The sequence below is a fragment of the Lepus europaeus genome, chromosome 10 (assembly GCF_033115175.1).
Source record: "Lepus europaeus isolate LE1 chromosome 10, mLepTim1.pri, whole genome shotgun sequence".
NCBI classification, from domain to species: domain Eukaryota; kingdom Metazoa; phylum Chordata; class Mammalia; order Lagomorpha; family Leporidae; genus Lepus; species Lepus europaeus.
In genome coordinates this window covers 114,867,242-114,890,248 of record NC_084836.1, presented here as the reverse complement: position 1 = coordinate 114,890,248, position 23,007 = coordinate 114,867,242, and the positions used below count along the sequence as shown (strand labels likewise).

The 23,007-nt window shown below is 55.4% G+C and overlaps 1 protein-coding gene across 2 annotated transcripts in view; it reads right to left on the bottom strand.

Annotated features, from left to right (window-relative positions):
• Positions 1–19,696, bottom strand: part of SLC9A8 (solute carrier family 9 member A8) — a 71,412-nt gene extending 51,716 nt beyond the window's left edge. The window contains exons 1-3 of one of the 2 annotated variants that reach the window (XM_062204344.1): positions 19,611–19,696; positions 17,935–18,113; positions 10,755–10,835 (exon numbers count right to left, since the gene is read on the bottom strand). In XM_062204344.1, the coding sequence (XP_062060328.1) occupies positions 10,755–10,835; positions 17,935–18,113; positions 19,611–19,636 (286 nt within the window). In that variant the 5' untranslated portion in view covers positions 19,637–19,696. Of the gene's footprint in view, positions 1–10,754; positions 10,836–17,934; positions 18,114–18,347; positions 19,421–19,610 lie in introns of those variants that run through there. The other variant, XM_062204345.1, reaches the window with a different exon arrangement.
• Between the last annotated feature and the right edge of the window lie 3,311 nt (positions 19,697–23,007).

Sequence of the window (23,007 nt, the reverse complement as noted above, 5' to 3'; positions counted from 1 at the left end):
GATCTGGACCAGAAATGGAAAAGCCAGGACTCAAACCAGTGCCCAAACAGGATGCCGGCACTGCAGGTGGCAGCCTAACCTGGTGCACTACAGCGCCACCTCTAGATGATAATATTAATAGCAGCAGCAGGGACCAGCACTGTCGCAGTAGGTAAAGCTACCATCTGCAGCACTGGCATCCCACATGGGCACCGGCTCACATGCTGGCTGTTGCACTTTTCTTTTAAGATAGGGAAGCAAGTTTTTTTTGTTTTTTTTTTTTTTGAGTTTTTAAAGTTATTTATTTGAGATAGTTACAGAGAGAGAAACAGAGAGAGAGGTCTTCCACCTACTGGTTCACTCCCCAAATGGCCACAATGGCCAGAGCTGAGCCAATCCAAACCCAGGAACCAGGAGCTTCTTCAGGAACTCCCACGTGGGTGCAGGGGCCCAAGCACGGGGGCCATCTTCTACTGCTTTTCCAGGCCATAGCAGAGAGCTGGATCAGAAGAGGAGCAGCCAGGATATGAACTGGTGCCCATGTGGGATGCTGGCACCGCAGGCAGAGGCTTAGCCCACTATGCCACAGCGCCAGCCCCCAGCTGTTGCATTTGTGATCCAGCCCCCTGCAGTACCTGGGAAAGCCCTGGAGGAGGGCCCATGTGTGTGGGCTTCTGTACCCATGTGGAAAACTACATGAGGCTCCTGGCTCCTGCCTGGCCCAGCCCTGGTTATTGTGGCCATTTGGGGAGTGAATCAGCGGATAGAAGATCTCTCTCTTCTCTCTGTCTCTCCCTCTCTCACTGTAATGCTCACTTTCAAATAGATAAATAAATCTTTTTTTTTTTTTTTTTGGACAGGCAGAGTGGACAGTAGAGGGAGACAGAGAGAAAGGTCTTCCGTCTTCCTTTTTGCCATTGGTTCACCCTCCAATGGCCGCCGCGGTAGGCGCACTGCGGCCGGCGCACCGCGCTGATCTGATGGCAGGAGCCAGGTGCTTCTCCTGGTCTCCCATGGGGTGCAGGGCCCAAGCACTTGGGCCATCCTCCACTGCACTCCCTGGCCACAGCAGAGAGCTGGCCTGGAAGAGGGGCAACCAGGACAGGATCGGTGCCCCGACCGGGACTAGAACCCGGTGTGCCGGCGCCGCAAGGCGGATGATTAGCCTAGTGAGCCGCGGCGCCGGCCTGATAAATAAATCTTTTAAAAAAAAAAATAGCAGCAGAGGCCCAGCGCTGTGGTGTAGACCTATGCCTGTGGCACCGGCATCCCATGTGGATGCCAGTTGGAGTCCCAGCTACTCCTCCTCCAATCCAGCTCTCTGCTATGGCCTGGGAAAGCAGAAGACGGCCCAGTGCTTGGGCCCCTGCATCTGGGTGGGAGGCCTGGAAGAAGCTCCTGGCTTCAGGTCTGCTCAGCTCCAGCTGTCGCAGCCATTTGGGGAGTGAATCAGTGGATGGAAGACCTTTCTCTCCCCATCCTCCCTTCCTCTCCGTAACTCTACGTCTCAAATAAATCAATCTTAAAAAAAAGCAGCAGCAGCAGCTATTGATTACTTAGCAGCCGGGCACTGTAAGTGATTTGCGAACATCACCTGTTGGACGTCTCATCCTGTGAGGCCACCTGTGTTTTACAGATAAGGAAGTGTGGCCGCCCAGCCTCACTCAGCTGGTATTCAGCAGATCCAGAATTGCCTTAAAAAGGAATTATTTTATTTTTACTTGATTACGTAACAGATGCATATGGTACAAAATTTAAAAGGTACAGGAATATAAAAAGCACACAAAAAGGGTGGGCGTTTGGCCTACCAGTCAGGATGCCGTTTAAGACACCTGCACCCCACATCTGAGCGCCCAGGCCCAGCCTCGGGCTCCACTCCTGATCTCAGCAGACCGGGGGGCAGCAGTGATGGCTTCAAGTGGCTGGGTCCCTGCCACCACTGCGGGAGACCTGGATGGAGTTCCTGACTCCCGGTCCTGGGTTGTAGGCATATGGCGAGTAAACCAGCAGACGGGCTTTCTCTCTCTCAAATAAACAAACAAATAGCGAGCATTCAGTGAGGACTCGAGTCTCCTCCCACGCCTGTTTCCGTTCCTCCTTTCCAGAGGACCCAGCATCCCCAGTTTCTTGGTAACTGCACATTTCCTCGAGGCCAGCCCTCCGCCCTCTCCCACTGTAAATCTATGATCATGTATGCACACATCAAGTCATTTCTAAGACAAATGGTAGGATGGCATTCACATTTCCCTGATTTGCTTTTAACACTATCTGGGAAACCATTCCAGGGCAAGCCGGGAAAGCTTCCGTCCTGCCAGCTGCGTTATGGCCACAGCGTGCTGCACCACATTAACGCGCCACACGTCAAACACGTAACGGGCCTGAGGCGGTTCCAGGCTTTTCACTACCCTGCCATCGCTGTCGCCACCCGAGTAAAGGGGCATTTCACCCACGTGAACGCATCCAAGCAACTCCTGGCCGGCGGGGCCGGGGCAGGGAGGCTTGCTGGCTCAAGGTAGGGTACCTTTCATTCTGTGAAGTTTGCCAGTTGCCTCCTGTGGGAGACTCACTCGTGAGGCCCCGCCCCAGCTGCTAATGCTCACCACCGTCCCCTTCTCCAGAAAGATGTGCTCATGGCGGAAACTGTGCACACCTTACACCAGCCAGTAGCCAACAGCTGATTGACGGGGGCTCAGGCTTCGGCCCCTTGCTTTAAGGACAGACAGCCCACCCTGCCTCCCTCCCTCAGGCTCATCGCCACCAGAGACACATCCGTGTTGGGCTCCTTCCCTGTTCTTGCCTCCCTTTCCTACAGTCCAATTCCTGCAGAGAATAAATTACATGTCCCCAAAACTGTCCCAGACTGCTTCTGAAACAACCGGCACCAGGAATGGGGTGGCCGTCACAGGAAGGGGGCTGGCAGCGTGGGGACCGCGGGGAAGCGCTGCTGCTCACTCCGCGGGCGCAGAGCCACTGTGAGTCGGACACTGGGGAGGGAAGCGCACCTGCTCAGGCAGTAACCCTAGGAAGGAGAGGATCATGGGAAATCAAAAGTCTAAGGATAGGGCATTGTGTGGTGTCGCTGAGCTCAATCACCACTTTGGGCAAAGGACAAAGTCGGGGGGAGGCCCCCTGATGCCATTCCAGACCCTCCCTGCAGCTGGGGGCTTACAGAGCTAGAGGCCAGCACGGGACTTAAACAGAAATGCACAGCTCTTCTGAAAAAGCTGAACTCACGCAACAAATCTCTGGTGCCTTCTGTCAGGGAAGGAGGGGACCCCGGACTTGGGACAGGGGACCTGTGGGATGCACAGGAGCACCTAGAGCTTCTGGACTCCCATGGCCCAGCTCCCTGATGGAATACAGAGCTGTGCAGGCTATTTCAAGATTACAAAGAAGCCCCAAATGAGGCGAGTTCCCTACAAGACGAAGATCAGCCCTCACCCTCCCTCCCTCACCAGAGACCAAGAATGAGGGCTGTCTTGTAGTGCGGGTCTGCTAAGAGGAGAGGGACGCACACCAAAGGACCCGCAGGGCCGGACTAGCACACGGCAGCTGGCAGGTGTGCCTGGGAGGAGACGCCGAGGTCCTGGACCAAAGATGGGGAGGGGCACAGCAGAAAGCAGGGGGCTGCTCATCCTTAGGCCCAGGGCAGGATTTACGACTGGGCGAGGCCCACAGCTGTAACTCAGTGCTGACAGCACTCCCGGGTGCTTGGAACAAGCAATGGTGCATTAAAGGAAGCAGAGACCAGGGAGGGTTGGGAGGTTTAGAGGGGCTGGGCATGGGCACAGCGGCTGGGGATCACTTGGGGGGCCCCCATCCCACACTGGAAGCATCTCAGTTCCGATCCAGCTTCCTGTTAATGAGCACCCTGGGAGGCAGTGGGTGATGGTCCCAGTACTTGGGCCTCTGCCACTCACATGGGAGCCCAGGATGGAGTTCTGGCTTCCTGACTTCAGTCTGGCCCAGCCCTAGCTATTGTGTGCATTTGGGGAGTGAACCAGCAGATGGAGGATCTGACCTGTCAAATAAAATGACAATTAAAATTTTTTTCTGGGGGTAGGAGGCTGGTGTTGTGGCACAGCAGGTTAAGCTGCCACCTGCAACACCAACACCCCATATGGACGGCAGTTCAAGTCCCAGCTGCTCCACTTCTGATCCAGCTCCTTGCTAATGCACCTGGGACAGCATCAGAGGACTGCCCAGTGCTTGGGCCCCTGCACCCACATGGGAGACCGAATGAAGCTCCTGGCTCCTTCCTTCGGCCTGGCCCAGCCCTGGCTGTTGTGGCCATCTGGGGAGTGAACTAGTTCATGGAAAATCTATGTCTCTCTCTATATCTGTAACTCTGCCTTTCAAATAAATAAATAAATCTGAAACCAAAAAAAAGTTAGGGTTCAGAGAAGGGGGTATGCAAAGAAGGATCTACTGTACAGGACTGGAAAACTTGCACGGTGACTACGTTCCTGGGGAGGGCCTGCAGGACCAAGCAACCAGGAACGCCCTGGCCAAAGGACGCCGTTCTCTGCGGGGTCACCAGGACCCACTGTTCTGCAGGCAGGCTTCCCAGAGGCACCCGGGGTGACAGAACTCTGGGGAGGCAGAGGCAAGTGGCAAACACATGGCACCAACTGAAGTCTGACCTGCAGGGGCCACGGAGGTCCTGGCTGTACGATCAGAAAGAGCAAGCGAGAAGCTAAGGTCAGCCACCCCAGCACAAAGTCAAACCCGCTGCCCTGCTTCTAGACCAGGGCCAGTGCCTGGACCGGACCCCACAGGTTCAGGGCAAAGCCAGGTCCCCGAGGAAGGACCCTGAGCCACCCCGGCAAGGGTCGACAGTCAGCGGCTACCCATTCCTCCCAGAGCTGGGCAGCCATTCAGCCAGCAGTCACGGACAGGGGAGGAGGAACGCTCGGGCACTCGAGGGCTGTCAGGCGCAGGGTGCAGGCCTCTGATCCGAGGCAGCACCCTCTGGAGCAGGGAGCGACTGCACGCCCGGCCTAGGCCCGTCAGCCGCGGTGCCCTCACAGGCGTGTCCTCAGTCCCAGGGACACTTCCAGCAGTTGGCAGAGCTCTCACATCAGTTCCTGACCTACCAGGTCAGAGTTATTCCAGCAGGAAAGGTGAGGAGGAGTGCCCACAACCCCACCCCGCCCCGTAGCTCTCTGGCCGCAGCAGCGGATGGAACCAACACAGCATCCCGGAGGGAAGGGCAGAGCCTCCTGCTGCCCTCACACACGCGTGGAGCCCAAGGGCGGTGAGCCCCACCTAGTGAGCTGCTCTGGCCAGCCCAAACTGGCAGGTGCAGCAGACTGACGCAAACCGACCTGAGTGCTTGTCCCACACTGTGCTGTGGGCTCTCCAGGGAAGGCGTCTTCCTCCAGGTACTGACGCCCTCACATCTGGGGTACGTGGCTCTCCATCTGCAGAATGGGCTCTTTTCCAGCTCACCACGAGGAAGAATCAGAGGCAGCCTGTGATCCCTTGGGACAGACACAGGCTGCCTCACGGTCTGGCGCCTTCACATTTTCTGTCAAACACAGTCCGAGGTGACCAGGGCCACAAAGCAACCCTGGTCTTAAGTGGTGACCTCACGCCCAGCTGCCAGGACAGGACAGCGTGCTCAAGAATGGAAAGCCCGGAACTGCCCATCAGTGTAGGCGGAGGCCTAGTGCCTGGGGAGCGCCGTGACACCCTGTCTAGGTAAAGGACAAAACATTGCACTTTCCACGAGCTGCCACCTGCAGGAGGCACCGTGCCCGGGAGGCCTCTCTAAGTGTGAGAGGCGTCACCTACACTGGAGGAAATGACTCTGACCCAACTTCTGAGCTTGTGAAAGGCAGGTGGTTGGAGGGAGACCCACAAGCACGGGCCCTGCAGCGGGTCCAGCTGCAGTCCAAGCAAGCCAGCCACTCTGGCCACAGGCTCTGGAGACTCTGGGGTACTGGACGCACCCGTGGCACCTCCAGCAAGCTCCAAGACGAGGGTCCCTCAGCATACGTCCCAGGCTCTGAAGCAAGGTCAGGCCACTGAGAGAGGAGAACTGTGTGCCATTCAGAAGGCTGTTCCTCACAGGCCACCAGGACCTGGCAGGGACAGAGCACCTGAGCGGGGGATGTCAAGTGACCCTACGGCCCCAAATGTCCTTCCTAAGCTGGACTGTCACACCAGCAAGTTAAGAGGCCAGGCGGGCCCAGCAGCAATCCAATTTTAAGATCAAAGTGTCCAGGAGATCAGACCTGCGCAGGTCTGCTGTGTGACATCTCCCACTGTCCCACCAACACCGCTCTATCTCCCCCCACATTCTGCCTTGCTGGGCACCTTTATGAACAGCTGACAGAGAAGGAAAACACCCCAACCCAAGCTCGGTTCACGGCTGATGGCTCAGCCAGCTCTGACCTTGATGGTGTGTGTCTGTGCAATGGTCCCCAAACACATTGCCACATTGTGGCAATGGCAGATGGGAGCCAAGCGCAGGCCCTGGCATGAACTCCCTCTCGCAAGGCTGATGCGCGACTGGACAGCCATAGAAACCGAAACCATGGCACCCTCCCTGCAGAAGCCCCGCCTGCCGCACCCCTGCCATCCAGCAGAGGGCATGGTCCATTCCGAGGCTGACACATAGGCTGCCCGGTGTGTGTTTGGACCAGCGCCCCTGTTCAAGGGCCCACATGTGTCAAAGCCACCACTGTGGGATCCTGCATAGCGGCATGTCAAACCTAGAGTCACACAGCAGTGGCCCCATGGCTGGACTCCGCAGTGTCTTACGTCACACACCACATCTCCTAGAAGCCGCCAACCACCCAGAGAGGTAAACCAGGCCCTGAAAGACGGAGTTGAGGCCCTGGCTCAGAGATAACATCCTGTGGGGATGGGAAGCAGGATGAACACACTCCTTGAGCCAACGACCGTGATATGGGGTGGCATGTCTCCACCAGGTAAGCAGAGGCAGGACCCAGTGGACAGAAGTAGAGGTGACCCCCTCAGGGGCGAGGACTCCTGCTGGGGAAGCTCCGCTCCCTCAGGCTGGGCTCAGTGGTTAAGAGGTCCTGGCTCCCAGAAGGGTATGTTTCTGCCAGGATCACCCAGGAAGTCACGACGGTGGCTGTCTGGGCCCTCTGGGTTCCTTGGACTCTTTTGGACAGACCAATAGGCCTAGAAACCAAAGACCAGACTGGCAGGATACTGGACTCTGCAGCATGGGGAGTGAGGTCTGCTGTGACGTAACGGAGATAAGAAATTAGGGAACAGGGACCAGAGCTGCGGTGCCGCGGTTACGCTGCTGCTGGGGGCACCAGCACTTGCGTCAGCACCTGTTCCCGCCCCAGTCCTGGCAGATCCACTTCCACCCAGCTCTCTGCGAAGATTCTGGGAAGACAGAGAAGATGGCCCGAGTGCTCGGGGTCCTGCTCCCACACAGGAGACCCAGAGGAGTTCCAAACTCCTGGCTTCAGCCTGGCCCAGCCCCAGCTGTTGTAGCCATTTTGAGAGTGAACCTGAATATGGAAGATCTCTCTCTCTCTGCCTTTCAAATAAATAAATCTTTATATATACATATGTATATGTATATATGTATGTGTGTGTAAAAAAACTTTGTAACCAACCACAAATAACTCTCTGAAAATAGTTTATACACTCAGGGCCCTTAACATTAATAGCTTTTTGAAAGTATGTTTTGGGGCCAGCACTGTGGCATAAGGCGCCGGTGTAAGTCCCGGCTGCTCCACTTCTGATCCAGCTCCCTGCTAATGTGTCTGTGACAGCAACAAAACACGGCCCAAGTCCTTGGGCCCCTGTATCCAATTGGGAGACCCGTAAGAAGCTCCTGGCTCCTGGCTTCAGACTGGCTCAGCTCTGGCCATTGCAGCCATTTGGGGAGTGAACCAGCGGATGGAAGATCTCTCTCTCTCTGTAATTCTGCCCTCAAATAAATAAATCTTAAAAAAAAAAAAAAAAAGAGCTCACGAGCAGTTTAAGCTGCATCAACATTAGTCAGACTCTGATAGTCTAAAAAGCAATCAAAGTTGTAACACATTAGGATTTTTCTTTGGTAAGCTTTAAAAATTTTTCAGGGGCCGGCGCTGTGGCACAGTGAGTTACTCCTCCGCCTGTGGTGCCAGCATCCCATATGGGTGCCGGTTCTAGTCCTGGCTTCTCCTCTTCCAATCCACCTCTCTGCTGTGGACTGGGAAAGTAGCAGCAGATGACCAAGCCCTTGGGCCCTGCACCCACATGGGAGACCTGGAAGAAGCTCCAGGCTCCTGGCTTCAGATCAGCACAGCCCTGGCCATTGCGGCCATTTGGGGAGTGAACCAACGGAAGGAAGACCTTTCTCTCTGTCTGTCTCTCTCTCACTGTCTGTAACTCTACCTCTCAAATAAATAAATAAAATCTTTAAAAAAATTTCTTTCAACACTTAAGAACCATGAGAACACAACTACTGTATCTGCTTTTCCCAGAACTACTTTTAGTCAGGAACTGAGTGGTTTTTTTTTTTCTTTTTCATAATCTTCCACTTAAAACCCTTCCTGCTAATGTGCGTATCCCTGGCAGAGCAGGAAGCTGGATCAGAAGTGGAGCTGGGACCACAGCCAGGGACTCTGACAGGGGAGACAGGCATGCCAATGGCATCCCAACCGCTGCACTAGAAGCCTGCCCCAGCGACGCTTCTGTGAGAAGACAGCTCACGCTCACGCGGAAACTCAATGAGCTGCAGAGGGAGCGCGTCCTACAGGGCCCACGGTCCTTTTCTGTGCCGGCCTGACCCTCGCACCAGAGGACGACAGACAGCAGCCTCTGGGGGCTGGTGTGCAGGGCGGCGGGAAAGCTGCTGCTGGCATCCCACAGGGGCACCAGGTCGCATCCCAGCTGCTCTACTTCCAATCCAGCTCCTGGGAATGGCCTGGCAGAAGACGGCCCAAGCATTTGGGCCCCTGCCACCCACCAGTGAGACCCAGATAAAGCTCCTGGCTTTGGCCTGACCCAGCCTTGGCCATTGCAGCCATCTGGGGAGTCTCTCCCCCTTTCTCTGCAACTCTTCAAATAAATAAATAAACCTTTAAAAAATAAAAAAGAACTTCCGGCTGGGAGAGGCAGGTTAAGAGAATGTACTCCTGAAAGAGTGAAAGCCCACTTTGTCTGCAGCTTCCTCTGAACTGCTTTTAGGCCCAAAAGCTGGACAGCCTCCAAACAGTGGATACCTTGGTATTCTTTTTGGTTTGTTTTTTGTTTTTTTGACAGGCAGAGTGGACAGTGAGAGAGAGAGACAGAGAGAAAGGTCTTCCTTTGCCGTTGGTTCACCCTCCAATGGCCGCCACAGTAGGCCCACTGTGGCCGGTGCACCGTGCTGATCAGATGGCAGGAGCCGGGTACCTATCCTGGTCTCCCATGATGTGCAGGGCCCAAGCACGTGGGCCATCCTCCACTGCACTCCCTGGCCACAGCAGAGAGCTGGCCTGGAAGGGGGGCAACCGGGACAGAATTCAGTGCCCCGACCGGGACTAGAACCCAGTGTGCCGGCGCCGCAAGGCGGAGGATTAGCCTAGTGAGCCGCGGCCCCGGCCGATACCTCGGTGTTCTGTTACAGCTGACTCCACTGGAGAGAAGTGTTCCTTCAGTTTCTCTCGCTCTGCTAAAGAACTATTCCGAAAACTCTGCCAGCATGTCTGAGTTCTAACCAAATGTCCTCTGATACACTGGTACTTTCTGGACCCCAGTCCAAGAAGTGCTCTTATGCTTCCAAATCACCTGAGTTAGCAAACAGGTACAGAAGCAAGAGACAAAAAAGCAAGCACTACTGAGCACCGGGGACACGGAGTCCAGGAGCCTTCGTCTGGCCACGTCTGAAGCAGGCCCCTTCTGCAGTGTTTTTGGTTCTGTGAGCCAGGCAGGTACCCTCTCCACCAATCTGCGTTCTTGGAATCAATTTGAACTGGGTTTTCTGCTTTTAGCTGCTTTTAGCTGCAAGTGCAAGAGCACCTGACTACACAGGAGATGTTTATCATGCGAGGGGAAGCGAGGTAGGCAGCTCCTGTGCTATCAATTCAACAAAACAACAATGCAATCGAGCATCTGAGCTTCTCACCCAACCCCCTGGCAATTCTTAGTATTCTGGCATCTGTCTTTGAGTCACACTGGTTTCAAGATGACTACCAGCGCTCCGGGCATCACATCCTCATTCCGCAGCGTCAGAGGAAGGAGGGGTGAGTTTCTATCGAGAAGACTCCTCATCTCAGCAGTCGCCAGAGCCAGGTTTCACACCGCCTTGCTGCCTTTACCCCCTCAGCCCACCACAGGCAAAGGAAAGTGGAAATATTCTGATGACTAAGATCGTAGGTGCCCAGCATGCTTGAGCGCACTGAGGCAAGACACCGGTCAGAATCAGGAGTGCGGCAGCAGGCACGGTGCTCGGGCCCCCTATCAGAGCGCCTGGACTGGACTCCTGGCCCTGGCTCCCAACTCCAACTTTCCACCAACACCTAGCCTAGCAGTAGGGGTCGCCGTGCCCCAAGGGGAGTCCTCCGAGAAGCAGAGGCTGACGAAAGGGGAGCTCACAGACAGGCGTCCCCAGGGGTGTTTGGGTGAGGAGGCAGCCACCCTTCTCCGGGTCCCCGGTCCTCCTCTGAGAGATGGGATCCTAACACCCCGGCGGCAGGTTGCGGCAAGAATCAGTGTGATTGGGCGATGGGACTCTAGTGGGCCCTGGCACTGGGGAGGCGCCCAGGCTGGACGTCACGGTGACTGCTCTTAGGATGGGAATCACCGCGAGCACTTACCTAGAGAAACCACAGCAACGCTCTCTGGCAAGAAATGCAGTCTGTACCTGATGAGCAGGTGCACCAATATGATGCAGATAGCTGCAGGGAGAAGAAAAACACACTGTTAAAAATATATAGCCCAAATATAAATAAAATAAAAATATATAGCCCGATCCGACTAACAAAACTCGGTCACGGCAGTGCTTGTTTCTAGGGCACTGTGAAAGGGACAACTGGCACTGACCGAGAATTTCGGCTGTATTTTTAATATCTTATTTCTTTTTTAAAAAAGATTTATTTTATTTATTTTAAAGAGTTACAGAGAGAGGTAGAGACAGAGAGAGAGGTCTTCCATACGCTGGCTCACTCCCCAGGTGGCCACAATGGCCAGAGCTGCGCAATCCGAAGCCAGGAGCCAGGAGCTTCCTCCCAGTCTCCCACGCGGGTGCAGGGGCCCAAGGACTTGGGCCATCTTCCCCTGCTTTCCCAGACCATAGCAGAGAGCTGGATCAGAAGAGGAGCAGCCGGGACTAGAACCGGCGCCCATATGGTGGGATGCCAGCGCTTCAGGCCAGGGCTTTAACCCACTGCACCACAGCGCCAGTCCCAATATCTTATTTCTTAACTTGGGGGTAGACATACAGAGTTCATTATATTTTCTCTACACTTCTGTGTGCCTTAACCATAGTTCACTTTCCAATGGTTACTGGAGGAGGAACAGAAATCCAATTAAGGCCCTGGTCAGCACATGGTGTCCTGCATCAGGGTATTTGGGCCTCTGCCACCCACGTGGGAGAACGGAACTGAGTTCCCAGCATCCCCACAGTGAGCATCTGGGGAGTAAACCAGTAGGTGGGAGATCTCTCTCTCTCTCACTCAAATAAACAAATACAATTTTAAAAAAGATTTACTTATTTATTTGAAAGACAAAGAGAGAGAGAGAGAGAGAGAGAGAGAGAGAGATCTTCCATCTGCTGGTTCACTCCCCAAATGGCCACAATGGCTAGGGCTGGGACAGGCTGAAGCCAGGAGCTCCATCTAAGTCTCCCATGTGGGTGCAGGGACCCAAGCACTTAGGCCGCCTTTGGCTGCTTTCCCAAGCGCATGAGCAGGGAGCTGGACTGGAAGCAGAGCAATCAGGACTCCAACCAGCACTCACAGGGGCACCGGCATCACAGCAGTGACTCAACCTGCGGCCCCAGTCCCAATAACACTTTTTATTTTAAAAGAAATCCTTTAAAAACATTCTGGGGAGTGAATCAGCGAATGGAAGACCTCTCTCTCTCTCTTTCCCTCTCTCTCTCTCTCTTTCCCTCTCTCTCTCTCCCCCTGCCTCTCTGTAACTCTGCCTTTCAAATAAATAAATAAATCTTAAAAAAATATTTAAAATTATTCAAAACTTCCTGATTCTGCTAAAAGATTCTCAATTGTTTTGAAGCAATTGCCAAGGAGAACTCTAAAAGGTAAGGAGGGAGCCACGTACATCAATCTAACGGCTGACAGGAAGTATCTGGCCCATGTGACTGGCTCTCTAACACAGAAAGAAGCAAAGGCGTTTACAAACAGGTGACAAGAGCATCAGCGATGTGGAGACGGACACGCCTGCTCTCTCACCGGCTGCAGCTGAGTACCACCTCTCCCCCCGGGGCAGCTGGGAGTCAGGACTCCGCCCAAGCCTGTCTCACTCAACCCCCCAGTGCCCAGCGAACCAGCCATGACTACCATTATCTGCTGTGGGTAGAGAAGAAGGAAGTGGGCTTGCCGCACGGCACGGCAGGTGTCACTGCCACAGTGACTCCGCCCCCTCACTCACCCCCACTGGCTGCCTTCACCACTCACCTCCCACAGACCAAGAGGCCTGAGAGAGAAGAGGAGGCGACAGAAAGAACTACGTGAAAGGAGTATTTCTGGACCAAAAAAAATAGGCATACTTTGGTATAAATCGTTCCTGAGTGTAATCTCTTGGTCCAAATGCTGGTGTGTATGTCTGTCAATCAGGCACCTGGGTGGTAATACTATCTGATCAATTACAGGGTTATCTTGATAGTACTAAAAATAATTGTGTGAGTTTCTTTTTAGAGGAAATTTTTTTTTGACAGGCAGAGTTAGACAGCAAGAGAGAGAGAGAGAGAGAAAAGTCTTCCTTTTCCGTTGGTTCACCCCCCAAATGGCCGCTACAGCTGGAGCTATGCCGATCCAAAGCCAGGAGCCAGGTGCCTCTCCTGGTCTCCCATACGGGTGCAGGGTCCAAGCACTTGGGCCATCCTCCACTGCACTCCTGGGCCACAGCAGAGAGCTGGACTGGAAGAGGAACAACCGGGACAGAATCTGGCGCCCCAACCGGGACTAGAACCCGGGGTGCAAACTGGGCTCGGACCTCACACCCACGCGGATGCAGGCTACAATTTAAGACAACAACAATGACAAGAATCTGAAGAGATTGGGGCCGGCGCCGTGGCGTAGCGGGTAAAGCCGCTGCCTGCAGTGCCACCATCCCATATGGCGCTGGTTCGAGTCCCAGCTGCTCCACTTCCAATCCAGCTCTCTGCTATGGCCTGGGAAAGCAGTGGAAGACGGGCCCAGTCCTTGGGCCCTGCACCCACGTGGGAGACCGGGAAGAAGCTCCTGGCTCCTGGCTTCAGATCGGCACAGCTCTGGCCATTGTGGTCAATTGGGGAGTGAACCAGCGGATGGAAGACCTCTCTTGCTCTCTGCGTCTCCTCTCTGTTTAACTCTGACTTTCAAATAAATAAATAAATCTTTTTTAAAAAAGAAAAAAAAAAAAAGAATCTGAAGGGAATGACAGCCTTATAAGACGCTGCAGATGGGGAAACAGTTTACCAGCTCGGGAGAAAGGTAAATACAGAAGAACCACTAGAACTGCACTCCTAGGTATGTGTCCCTGAGAAATAACACCCAGTACTGGCACACACGTGCTCCTAACAGCACTACTTACAACAGCTCGAAGGGGGAATCAACCCACACGCTCGCCAAGGGATTTACGATAGACCTAAAGCTAAGCAGCCCATCTAGACAATGGAATGTTTCTCAGCCGAAAGCAGCGAGTGCCGACCCACGCTACCACGCGCACAGACCCTGCAGACACGCTAGGGAGCAAACCAGTCACAAAGGCACCTACGGCACGACTCCATTTATGAAAGACTAGACAGGCAAACTCGAGACAGCAAGCCAAAGGACAGCTGCCGGGGAAGAGTGCCTGTAGCGGTCTGAACCATGGTTTTCTTACTTAGCTGAGAGAGCTCCCATCAGCTGGTTCACTCCTCAAAGGCCCCGGACAGCCAGGACTGGGCCTGGCTAAGGGTGGGAGCAGGAACTCAACCCAAGGAACTCTCCCAGGTGCGTGGCAGGGACCCAAGGACGTGAGCCATCACCTGCTGCTTCCAGCACGTGACACCAGGCACTCTGATGTGGGGGCAGCTCACCTGCTAAGCCAAATGCCCGCCCCCAACCATGGTTTTAATGGCTTCCTTTTGTGGTGATGAAAATGTTCTAGAACAAGTCCGCAGTTGACAGCTGCACAATATTGTAAAGGGATTAAACACTGCTGAACTGTACATACTTCAAAATGATTTGAATGGCAAACTTTATGTTGTGTGTATTTTAGCACAGTAATAATAGTAATACAAAAAGGATGAAGTGGATATAAAAAACACCAACATGGAAAGATCTCTAAGACGTTCTGTGAGAGGAAAACGTATGTTAGGGGAGCCCATTGATATTGACAAACTCCAGGCCATAGGCACCTGTAGAGCTGTATGTGCTCCGAATACAGTGTGTACATACGAGCACACAGCTCCATATGTATAACAGGTACATACGAGCACACGGCTCCACATGTACAACAGGTACATACGAGCACACGGCTCCACATGTACAACAGGTACATACGAGCACACGGCTCCACATGTACAACAGGTACATACGAGCACACGGCTCCACATGTATAACAGGTACATACGAGCACACGGCTCCAAAGATACTTGGAAACAAAACAGAGCAAGAAGGGGCAAACACTTCTGTGTGGCCCGGGGGTAAATCTACCACCATCAGTTGCTTCTAATTTTCCACAACTGAAATAGTAATCATGCAAAACACACACAGACGCACACATGCCAGCGTCCGTAACGTCACTGTCATACCACAGAAAGCCCACGAGCCGAGCGGTGTTACCAGTTAAGTCCCCGTACGTCACCAGCGATGACTCACCAGTTTCTTGTGGAGTCAGAGCAGCCGGCACACTGGTGTTGAGCCTCTGCGAGTCCAAGTGAGCCGAGTGCTGCCGTCCCCTCTCAGCAGGACAGCCCACAGCACGCTCACGGACACAATGCTCGTAACCACAGTCGCCAGCCAAGTGCCAACCGTGCTCCAGGTGGGGAGAGCTTCCGAGACCTGGATAATGACGGGCTAGCATTCCCACACCAACTCTGGCTCAGGTACGGTATGTAGTCAATCAACAAGTGGCCTATTAACAGTAACTGACTTTACGTCTCAGGTTGACATCGTCTGGACACACAATCAGGAATAAATGATAATCATGTAAGTGTACTTAAAGCAAGCATCAGGGTATTTGGTACGAAGGCCCAGACGCTGCCTGGGGAGCCCACTTCCCACACTGGAGCTCCTGTGCTCCGGGCCTGGGGCTGCTCCCGAGTCCAGCTTCCTCCCTATGTGCACCCTGGGAGGCGGCAGGGATGGCTCCCGGAGATGGGTTCCTGCCTCCCACGTGGGAGACTTGCACTGGTTGCCAGCTCCAGGCTGGCCCACCCCGGGCTGTTGCAGGCATTCTGGGGAGTGAACCAGGGGATGAGAGCGCTCTCTCTCCCTAAGCCAGCACTTTATTCTGCTAATGCATGCTGGTCTACAAGTGGAGATACCAACTCATAAAGTCCCGAAGTCTCATGAAAACAAAACCATGGATCAAAAGACAAATCAGGACTGCGACTCCAGGAACCAGGTTTGCGATCTGTTTGAAGAGCAGACAATGTGTGTATCACCTTTAAATACAGCTCAGCCCTGTCTGAGCCCCACGCACCAGGCAGGATTTTGCCCGGATTAGAAAGCACACAACTAAAGCCTGTTCTGTAGTCTCCAGGACAGGTGAATCCGAACTGCTCCGCACCCGCCGGTCGCCGAGAGTCGTCTCACGCTCCCTCCCCCGCCTTTCTGCACTCACACTCGCCATCAAGCCCACAGCAATGTAGAGACGGTCACACTCTGACCCTGAAGGAAGACTTCAGCCACCCAAGAACCGCTCTCTTCACTGGTTCAGCTACGGCAGCCAACGACAAAGGAACACAAGCGGAGCCGGGCTGCTGAAGCAGCCGCCGAGACACAGCCTCACCCTACACCAGGGCGGCGCGTGGGAGACTCTTCCCCTCTGTGTCCTTGCTCAGTGTCCAATGTAAAAGCTTTAGAAACTCAGACACACGGATGAATCTTACGATTTCCATCAAAATCACTTCCCTAGTCGTTCTCTGACTACTTCCCAGTGTCCATACACAAGTGTGGAACAGGCGGACTTCTCCTTGAAAACATCGGCCCAGCCATCCGAGGAACAGTCCAGAAACACTCGGCTCCACCTCTCTCCGGTCTGAGAAGACTCAGTCTGACAGAAACGTGACTTCTCATAAACAAGAGTGTCAATTTGTTAAGTCAACAACAGGAGTCACTGTGCACTTACTCCTCATGTGGGATCTCTGTCCTTAATGTGTTGTTCAATGTGAATTAATGCTATAACTTGTACTCAAACAGTATTTTACACTTTATGTTCTGTGTGGGTGCAAACTGTTGAAATCTTTACTTAATATAGGCTAAATTGATCTTCTGTATATAAAGAGAATTGAAAATGAATCTTGATGTGAATGGAATGGGAGAGGGAGCAGGAGTTGGGAGGGTTGCGGGTGGGAGAGAAGTTGTGGGGGGGGGAAAGCCATTGTAATCCATAAGCTGTACTTTGGAAATTTATATTTGCTAAATAAAAGTTAAAAAAACAAAAAAACAAAAAAAAATGACTTCAGTATCCTCAAAGAAAAGCAGCAAATGTGACCAGGTCACCTTTACTCTCAAGGGAGAGTCTGGATCTGGAATTTGGGTCCAACCCCAAGCCACTTCCCCAGACAGTGACTCCAAAGAGGCTGTGCAGAGTCGACAGGACCTCTTTTGTCTAAGAGTTTTCTATCGTCTGCTGCCTCCGGGGGACACGGAAGGTCCCGGCTTTTATCTCAACCTCCCTGGCAGCCTGGATTTCGCTCTCTCGGCTCCCACCAGACAGGCGCGCCGTGCTCGTGACCTCTCCAGGCCCGTACTTCCTCACCCCCTCGACGTGAAGGTTGAACACAGTGGGGTCTCAAGACCGAGTGGCTCCAGGAAATGGCCGTCTGGCAGAACAGCACAGACAGCCCGCGGGCGCAGCGAGGCTCATGACCACTGCTCACACTCACGCTGACAGGGGCTGGGAGAGAGCGCGGGCAACGCTTCCCTGACCCTCTCAGCAGTAAGACCTTTAACTAGGGGCTGGCGCTGTGGCACAGTGGGTAAGGCCGCCACCTGCCGTGCCGGCATCCCACATAAGCGCTGGTTTGTGTCCCAGCTGCTCCACTTCCGATCCATCTGCCTGGGAAAGCAGAAGAAGAGGGGCCCCTGCACCCACACGGGAGACCCAGAAGACGCTCCAGGCTCCTGGCTTCGGATTGGCACAGCTCAGGCTGTTGCGGCCATTTGGAGAGTGAACCAGCAGATGGAAAGATTCTCCCTCTCTCTGCCTCTCGTAACTCTACCTTTCAAATAAATAAATCTTAAAAAAAAAAAAAAAAAACTTTAGCTAAATACGCTGCACAGAAACCAAATGTGGCTCTGATAGAAGCTGGGACCAGGAGCTGGGATGCCCTCCCACGGACTCGCCCACGTCTTGGCACCACTGCTACCCCGTCCCAGGCTCCTGCGATCAGAATGCAAAACGCACGACATTAGATGTCCAAGCTCCTTTGCAGGTCAAAATCTTTCCCTGCACGGCTGTCGAGAGCCTTCCCGAAGCCTCTTCAGACTTACTAAACCATGGTTTTCTAAAGAAAAGAGAGGCTCCCGTTGCGGCACCAGGAACTGAAGTGGGAACCCAACCGAAGGAAGACGTGGCACGCAGCGGGGATACAGGGACAGAGCAGGCACACCCCACAGTCACCTAGGACGAGCAGGCTGAAGAAGATGGTCATGCCGCTCGACTGCTCCTCCTGCTGGGCCTGCTCCCCGGTCTGCACCGGGAGGATGGGCTTGGCAGGGGTCGGCAGCACCAGCCGCGTCGTGGCACCCAGGGTGCTGTGCAGGGTGACATTGAAGCCCTCGTGAGTTGCATTGGGGAACCTGTTGGAGGACACGAAAAGCAGCAGAATTAAGACAGCCCCGAAGCCTCGGTCTCCCGACCTCAAACCAGAGACCCTGGCACAGAGCTCTGCGGAGCTCACAAGTCTCGCCAACAGGGCCCGGGGAAGAGGCGCTCTGGGATGTGGGCGCTCAGACAGAAGGAGGGGACCAGGCTGCAGGAGAAATGCTGCCTGCTCTCTGGCACCTACTGGGGGGGCACCTAGGCTCTCTCACCCCATTCCAGGGTCCAGCACTCCATGTAGCACCTTGATTTCTCCGGTTCATGGATGCCGTCTGTGCCTGGTTGCTGCTGAGGTCAGATGTCTCACCCCACCCTCCAAAATCCTCGAGTCTTAGTTAACTCTTCTGTAACAGCCCACTCCGCCCTAATTCATCCAGCCCTCGGCTTAAATTCTTACTCATTGTGCTGAGGTCGTGAGCTAGCCCACTGGTGAAACACTACTGGGGCCGTGAGCTAGCCCACTGGTGTCTGTAGCCGTTCATCTTACTGAGCACTGCTTCAGCCCCTGAACAGCTAACACAGCTCGGCTGAACACGCCCGAGGTGGGCTCTGTGAATTTCCCTGTGTACCCCTGCCTCACCAAGCTGGACACGTTCTGTAACCCGGCCAACATCTCAGCGAGCCCGCCGCCCACTCCAGCCTCCAGCCTAGGAATCCCTAAGAACCACGGGGTGGTCCCAGCTCTTTGGCCTGGCTCTGCCGAGGTCCGGGCTGATGTCTGGGACAGAGAGGTGGCTCAGTCACGGGAGTGACTGACACGGGGCGACCCCCACTGGGCTGTCACTCAGGGGCTCCTCCTGGACCCGCACACTCCCCATACACAAACACGGGACAACGGAGGAGTGACAGCTGGCGCCGCAGCCAGGCCGCCCCTTCGGGCTGAGCGTCCCCGATCCCCGCGGACTCGATGCGGGGCACCGTGTTCCTGTCCGTGCTTCTCTCCCCACCACAGTGGAAGCTCCCCGGGGCCCCTCCCGGGTCGGCCTCCTGCACGGCGCAGTGCCCGGGGCCCGCGGCTGAGTGGATGGCCAACAGCCAATGAATGAATGAAACGGCGGAGGCGACAGACACGCGAACTGCTCGCTAGCGGGGAGGAGGCGACTGGCCAAGGGCTGGGGGGGTGGAAGTGCGGGGCCGGGAGGGCTTCCAGGAGGAGGAGGCAGAGCTGAGTAACCTTCAGATGATCGCAAACTGGGAAAGCGGGTCACGGCTGCCGCAACACGGCTCCCGGGGCGTGCGCTGAGCGGCACATCCTCCAGCCCAGGCTCCGGGCGACCTCCGGGAGGCTGCGGGGCCCTAGGGGGCCCGGGCCCGCCCATCCCTCCCTGCTCTTCGGCGCCCGCAGGGTCAGACCTGGCCCACGGGCACAAGGAGTCCCGCACTGAGGGGCCAGAGGGCGATCCGAGGAGCTCGCTGTCACGCGCCTGGGCCCAGCCCTGCCTCCGCCTCCGCCGCCCCGGAAAAAGCCCACTCACTCCTCTTCCGCCATCTTCTCCCCCATCCTGCGGAGTCCTGCGGACCACCGAGTTCGGAGCGCGGGGCTAGCAGGACCTGCTTTTGCTTCCGGCTTCCGCTGGAGGCGCCGGCGGCCCGGCGAGCAGGGGGGCGGGGCCTCAGCCGCGCGAGGGCGACTCTCTGTCCCTTCGTCTCGGTGGCGTGAGGGTGGGAGGAAGCGCGTGGGAGGACCCTCTCGCGCGGCCGCGGGAAATCCTGGCTTCTGCAGAGCGTGAGCCCCGGGCGGTATGGGGGAAAGTGCTGCGGGGTCGCTGTGACGCACCCTCCACCAGCGCCCTGGCGTCCTCCGTGCTGAATTGAGGACGGACACTCAGCTTCTGCCCTGGGCCGACCGACTGACCACAGGGGGGCGTGTCCCCGAGCCTCAGCCTCCCTCGGCTCTGCGGGGCCATGACCACGTGGACTTTGCCAGATTGTTCGGTGTCCCATCTGTTTCCTGAGTGTAGGCCGTGCGCCTGGCGTTAACATAGCTGCTGATGATCCTGCGGGGTCCCCGGGTCTGCCGTTGTGCCCCGGGGTCTCGCACAGAGGGCCGAGAGGGGCTAACAACCTCAGGCCCTCCCCTGCAGAATCTAACGCCTTCCCACCTCAGAGAAGCAGTGGGCAACGGCAGATTTCAGCCCTGCAACCGGCACCCCCCTCCTCCCTGCATTCCCCCTGTTGTCACAGGTCCTCTCTGTGCCCCACGCGCGCCAGGACAGCTCCACCTGGGCTCTCGCGGAGATCCTTTGTCCAGAATGCTCTGTCCTTACCCAGCCTTGGGCCCCCACCATTTCCACCTCGGGGTTTTGTTGAGCATTTACCCTGTGTGCTGGGCTTCAAGACCACCCCAGGGCTCAAACACCACCGGCTCCAGCTTCCTTGGGTCTACCCCGCCCGACATGGAACGTGCTGTTTGTTTGACTTGTAGATGCATCCTGTCTCACCCTGAGAGGGGCTTCTCGAAGCTTCTCGTTTTATCTCTGTTACCTAGAACACTCCCTGGAGCATCAGCATCCTTCAACAGGAAGCAGTCATCCTGAGAGAACAAATACTTCTAGGGGTGTTAGGAAGCCACAGGAGGTCTGGAGCAGGGGCGAGACGCGGGCTTGTGGAAGGCTGGCTGGCGGTGGGTGAGTGATGGCGGAAGCCTGGAGGCCTTGGCCGTGACCCGGGTGGGAGCTGATGGAGTCTGGATGAAGGTGATTTCGTGGAGGTGGCCGGGATGCCTGGGCTGGGTGCATGTGGAAGGCGGGGCTTGCTGACGGACCATGGCAGGTTAAAAACAGGAGTCTAGAGTGAGGTCAGGGCTTTAAACCGGGTGGAGAAGGGACCTGGCCGGCTCCAACCCTGAGTTCTCCACCCTCCCAGGCTCTGTCAAAGCCAACAGGGGCTGTGGTTAGGATCCGCCAAGGTTTATTGAGGCCTTCCTGTGGGTGTGGTGCCGGGCAGTTGTCCCCTTAATTCCTACCAGATCTCCCTGGCAGGTACCGGCATTGTCCACCGGCTGAAACGCAGACAGGCCAGGGCTCTTGCCCGCTGTCACCCGGCTAGCGAACGTTGACCCTAGGCTTTGGGCACACAGTTTGTTTTCACCCTGTAGCTCCGTTGCTCTCAACTGCCTTGAATTCTCTGGCTCTAAAATGGAGCCAGTAGCCTACCTACAGCCCTCATCATGGATCTGGTAAGAAAAGAAGTGGCCTGTAGGGGACTGAGACCACGCCTATTAACTGAGGGCTCGGGACCCCTACTCTTTCTCCTACCCCGAGAACCCCCTTCTGGCTGGAATTCCCCGAGGGCTGCCCCAGCCCCTGCCAGCAAAGCCCACTCAGCGCCATGGAGATGCTGAGCTTCTGGTCTTGGCTTCCTGACAACAAAGTGGCTGCAGAGCACCTGCTCCCAGCTCTCCCGCGTACACAGGTCCCAGGCTCTCCTCACCCAGGCCTGGGAATGAGTCTCAAATCCCAGGTCGTTGCCCTAGGAAGGCAAATAAAGGCATTCAACATACAGTGCCTCGCACTCCTGCTCTGTGCCAAGCAAGGACAGGACCGGCAAAGGGCGCAGCAAGTTCGGGCACCGGGTGGCTCTGCTCCCGACCCTGGGAGCCTCAGCCCCCAGGCATTTTCCATCAGAGCCCCTCTCCTGAAGTCTGTTGTGGGAGGAGCAAGCCCCTGTCGTTCTCTGCTGTGACTGCTCAGCCCACCTGTCCCGGTCTTGGCCTAGATGTCACCTCCCTGGCTACTGAGCCGGGAGCAAGGGTCAGCAGACTCTTCTGAGATACTGCAGGCTCTGCTGGCCCTGCGGCCTCTGTGCATCGGCTCAGCCCCCGTGTGAAGCAGCCACAGGAGGACTCGAGCCCGGTCTCCCACGTGGGTGGCAGGGGCCCAAGCTCCTGGGCCGTCCTCTGGTGCTCCGCTTCCAATCCAGCTCCCTGCTGATGGCCTGGTAAAGCAGCGGAGGAGGGCTGGAGTGCGCAATGTTAAGATCAGCCAGTGAGGCTTCTGGGAAAGGTGGAGGAACTCACGTTTCTGCTTCCCTGCGCTCCTAAGCCCCACTGGATTGACAATACAGGGACTTATTTTATTGTTCTCTCAACTTGTTCCTTTCACATTTTTCTCTTTTTAAAAAGGAGATGTTTTTATTTATTTGAAAGGTAGAGAAAAAGGCAGGAAGAGGGGCCTGGTGTTGTGGCATAGTGAGTAAAGTTGCCACCCGCAGTGACGCATCCCATTTGGGTACTGGTTTGAGTCCTGGCTGTTCCACTTCCAATCCAGCTCCCTGCTAATAGCCTGGGAAAGCAGCAGGAGATGGCCCAAGTGCTTGGGCCCCTGCACCCACGTGGGAGACCCAGAAGAAGCTCCTGGCTTCGGCCTGACCTAACCCTGGCTGTTGCAGACATCTGGGGAATGACCAGGGGAAGGAAGATCTCTCTGTCTTTCTTTCTTTCTCTCTCTCTCTCTCTCTCTCTCTCTCTCTGACTTTGACTTTCAAATAAATAAATAAATCTTATGTGAAGAAAAAGAAAAAAGGAGACTTCCATATGCTGGTTCACTTCCCAAACGCCCACCACCGGGACAGGGCCAAGCAGAAGCCCGGAGCCAGCACCTCACTCCCGACCTCGCACACGCGTGCAGGAACCTAAGTCCTGCAGCCAGCAGCGGCTGTTTCCCAGGGTTGCAGGAACAAGAAGCTGGGTGAAGGCGGAGGAGCCGGGACTCCAAGCCAGGCGCTCCCATGTGGGGCGCTGGTGACACCTGCCCTCGGGCTTACCTCGTAAAGGCGCAAACCTGGAGAACAGGAGAGGAGGCAATAGTCAGGACGTTTTGGAAGATGGAGAGCAAATGAGTTACCAGGAAAACGACTCGTCAGAGCCGGGAA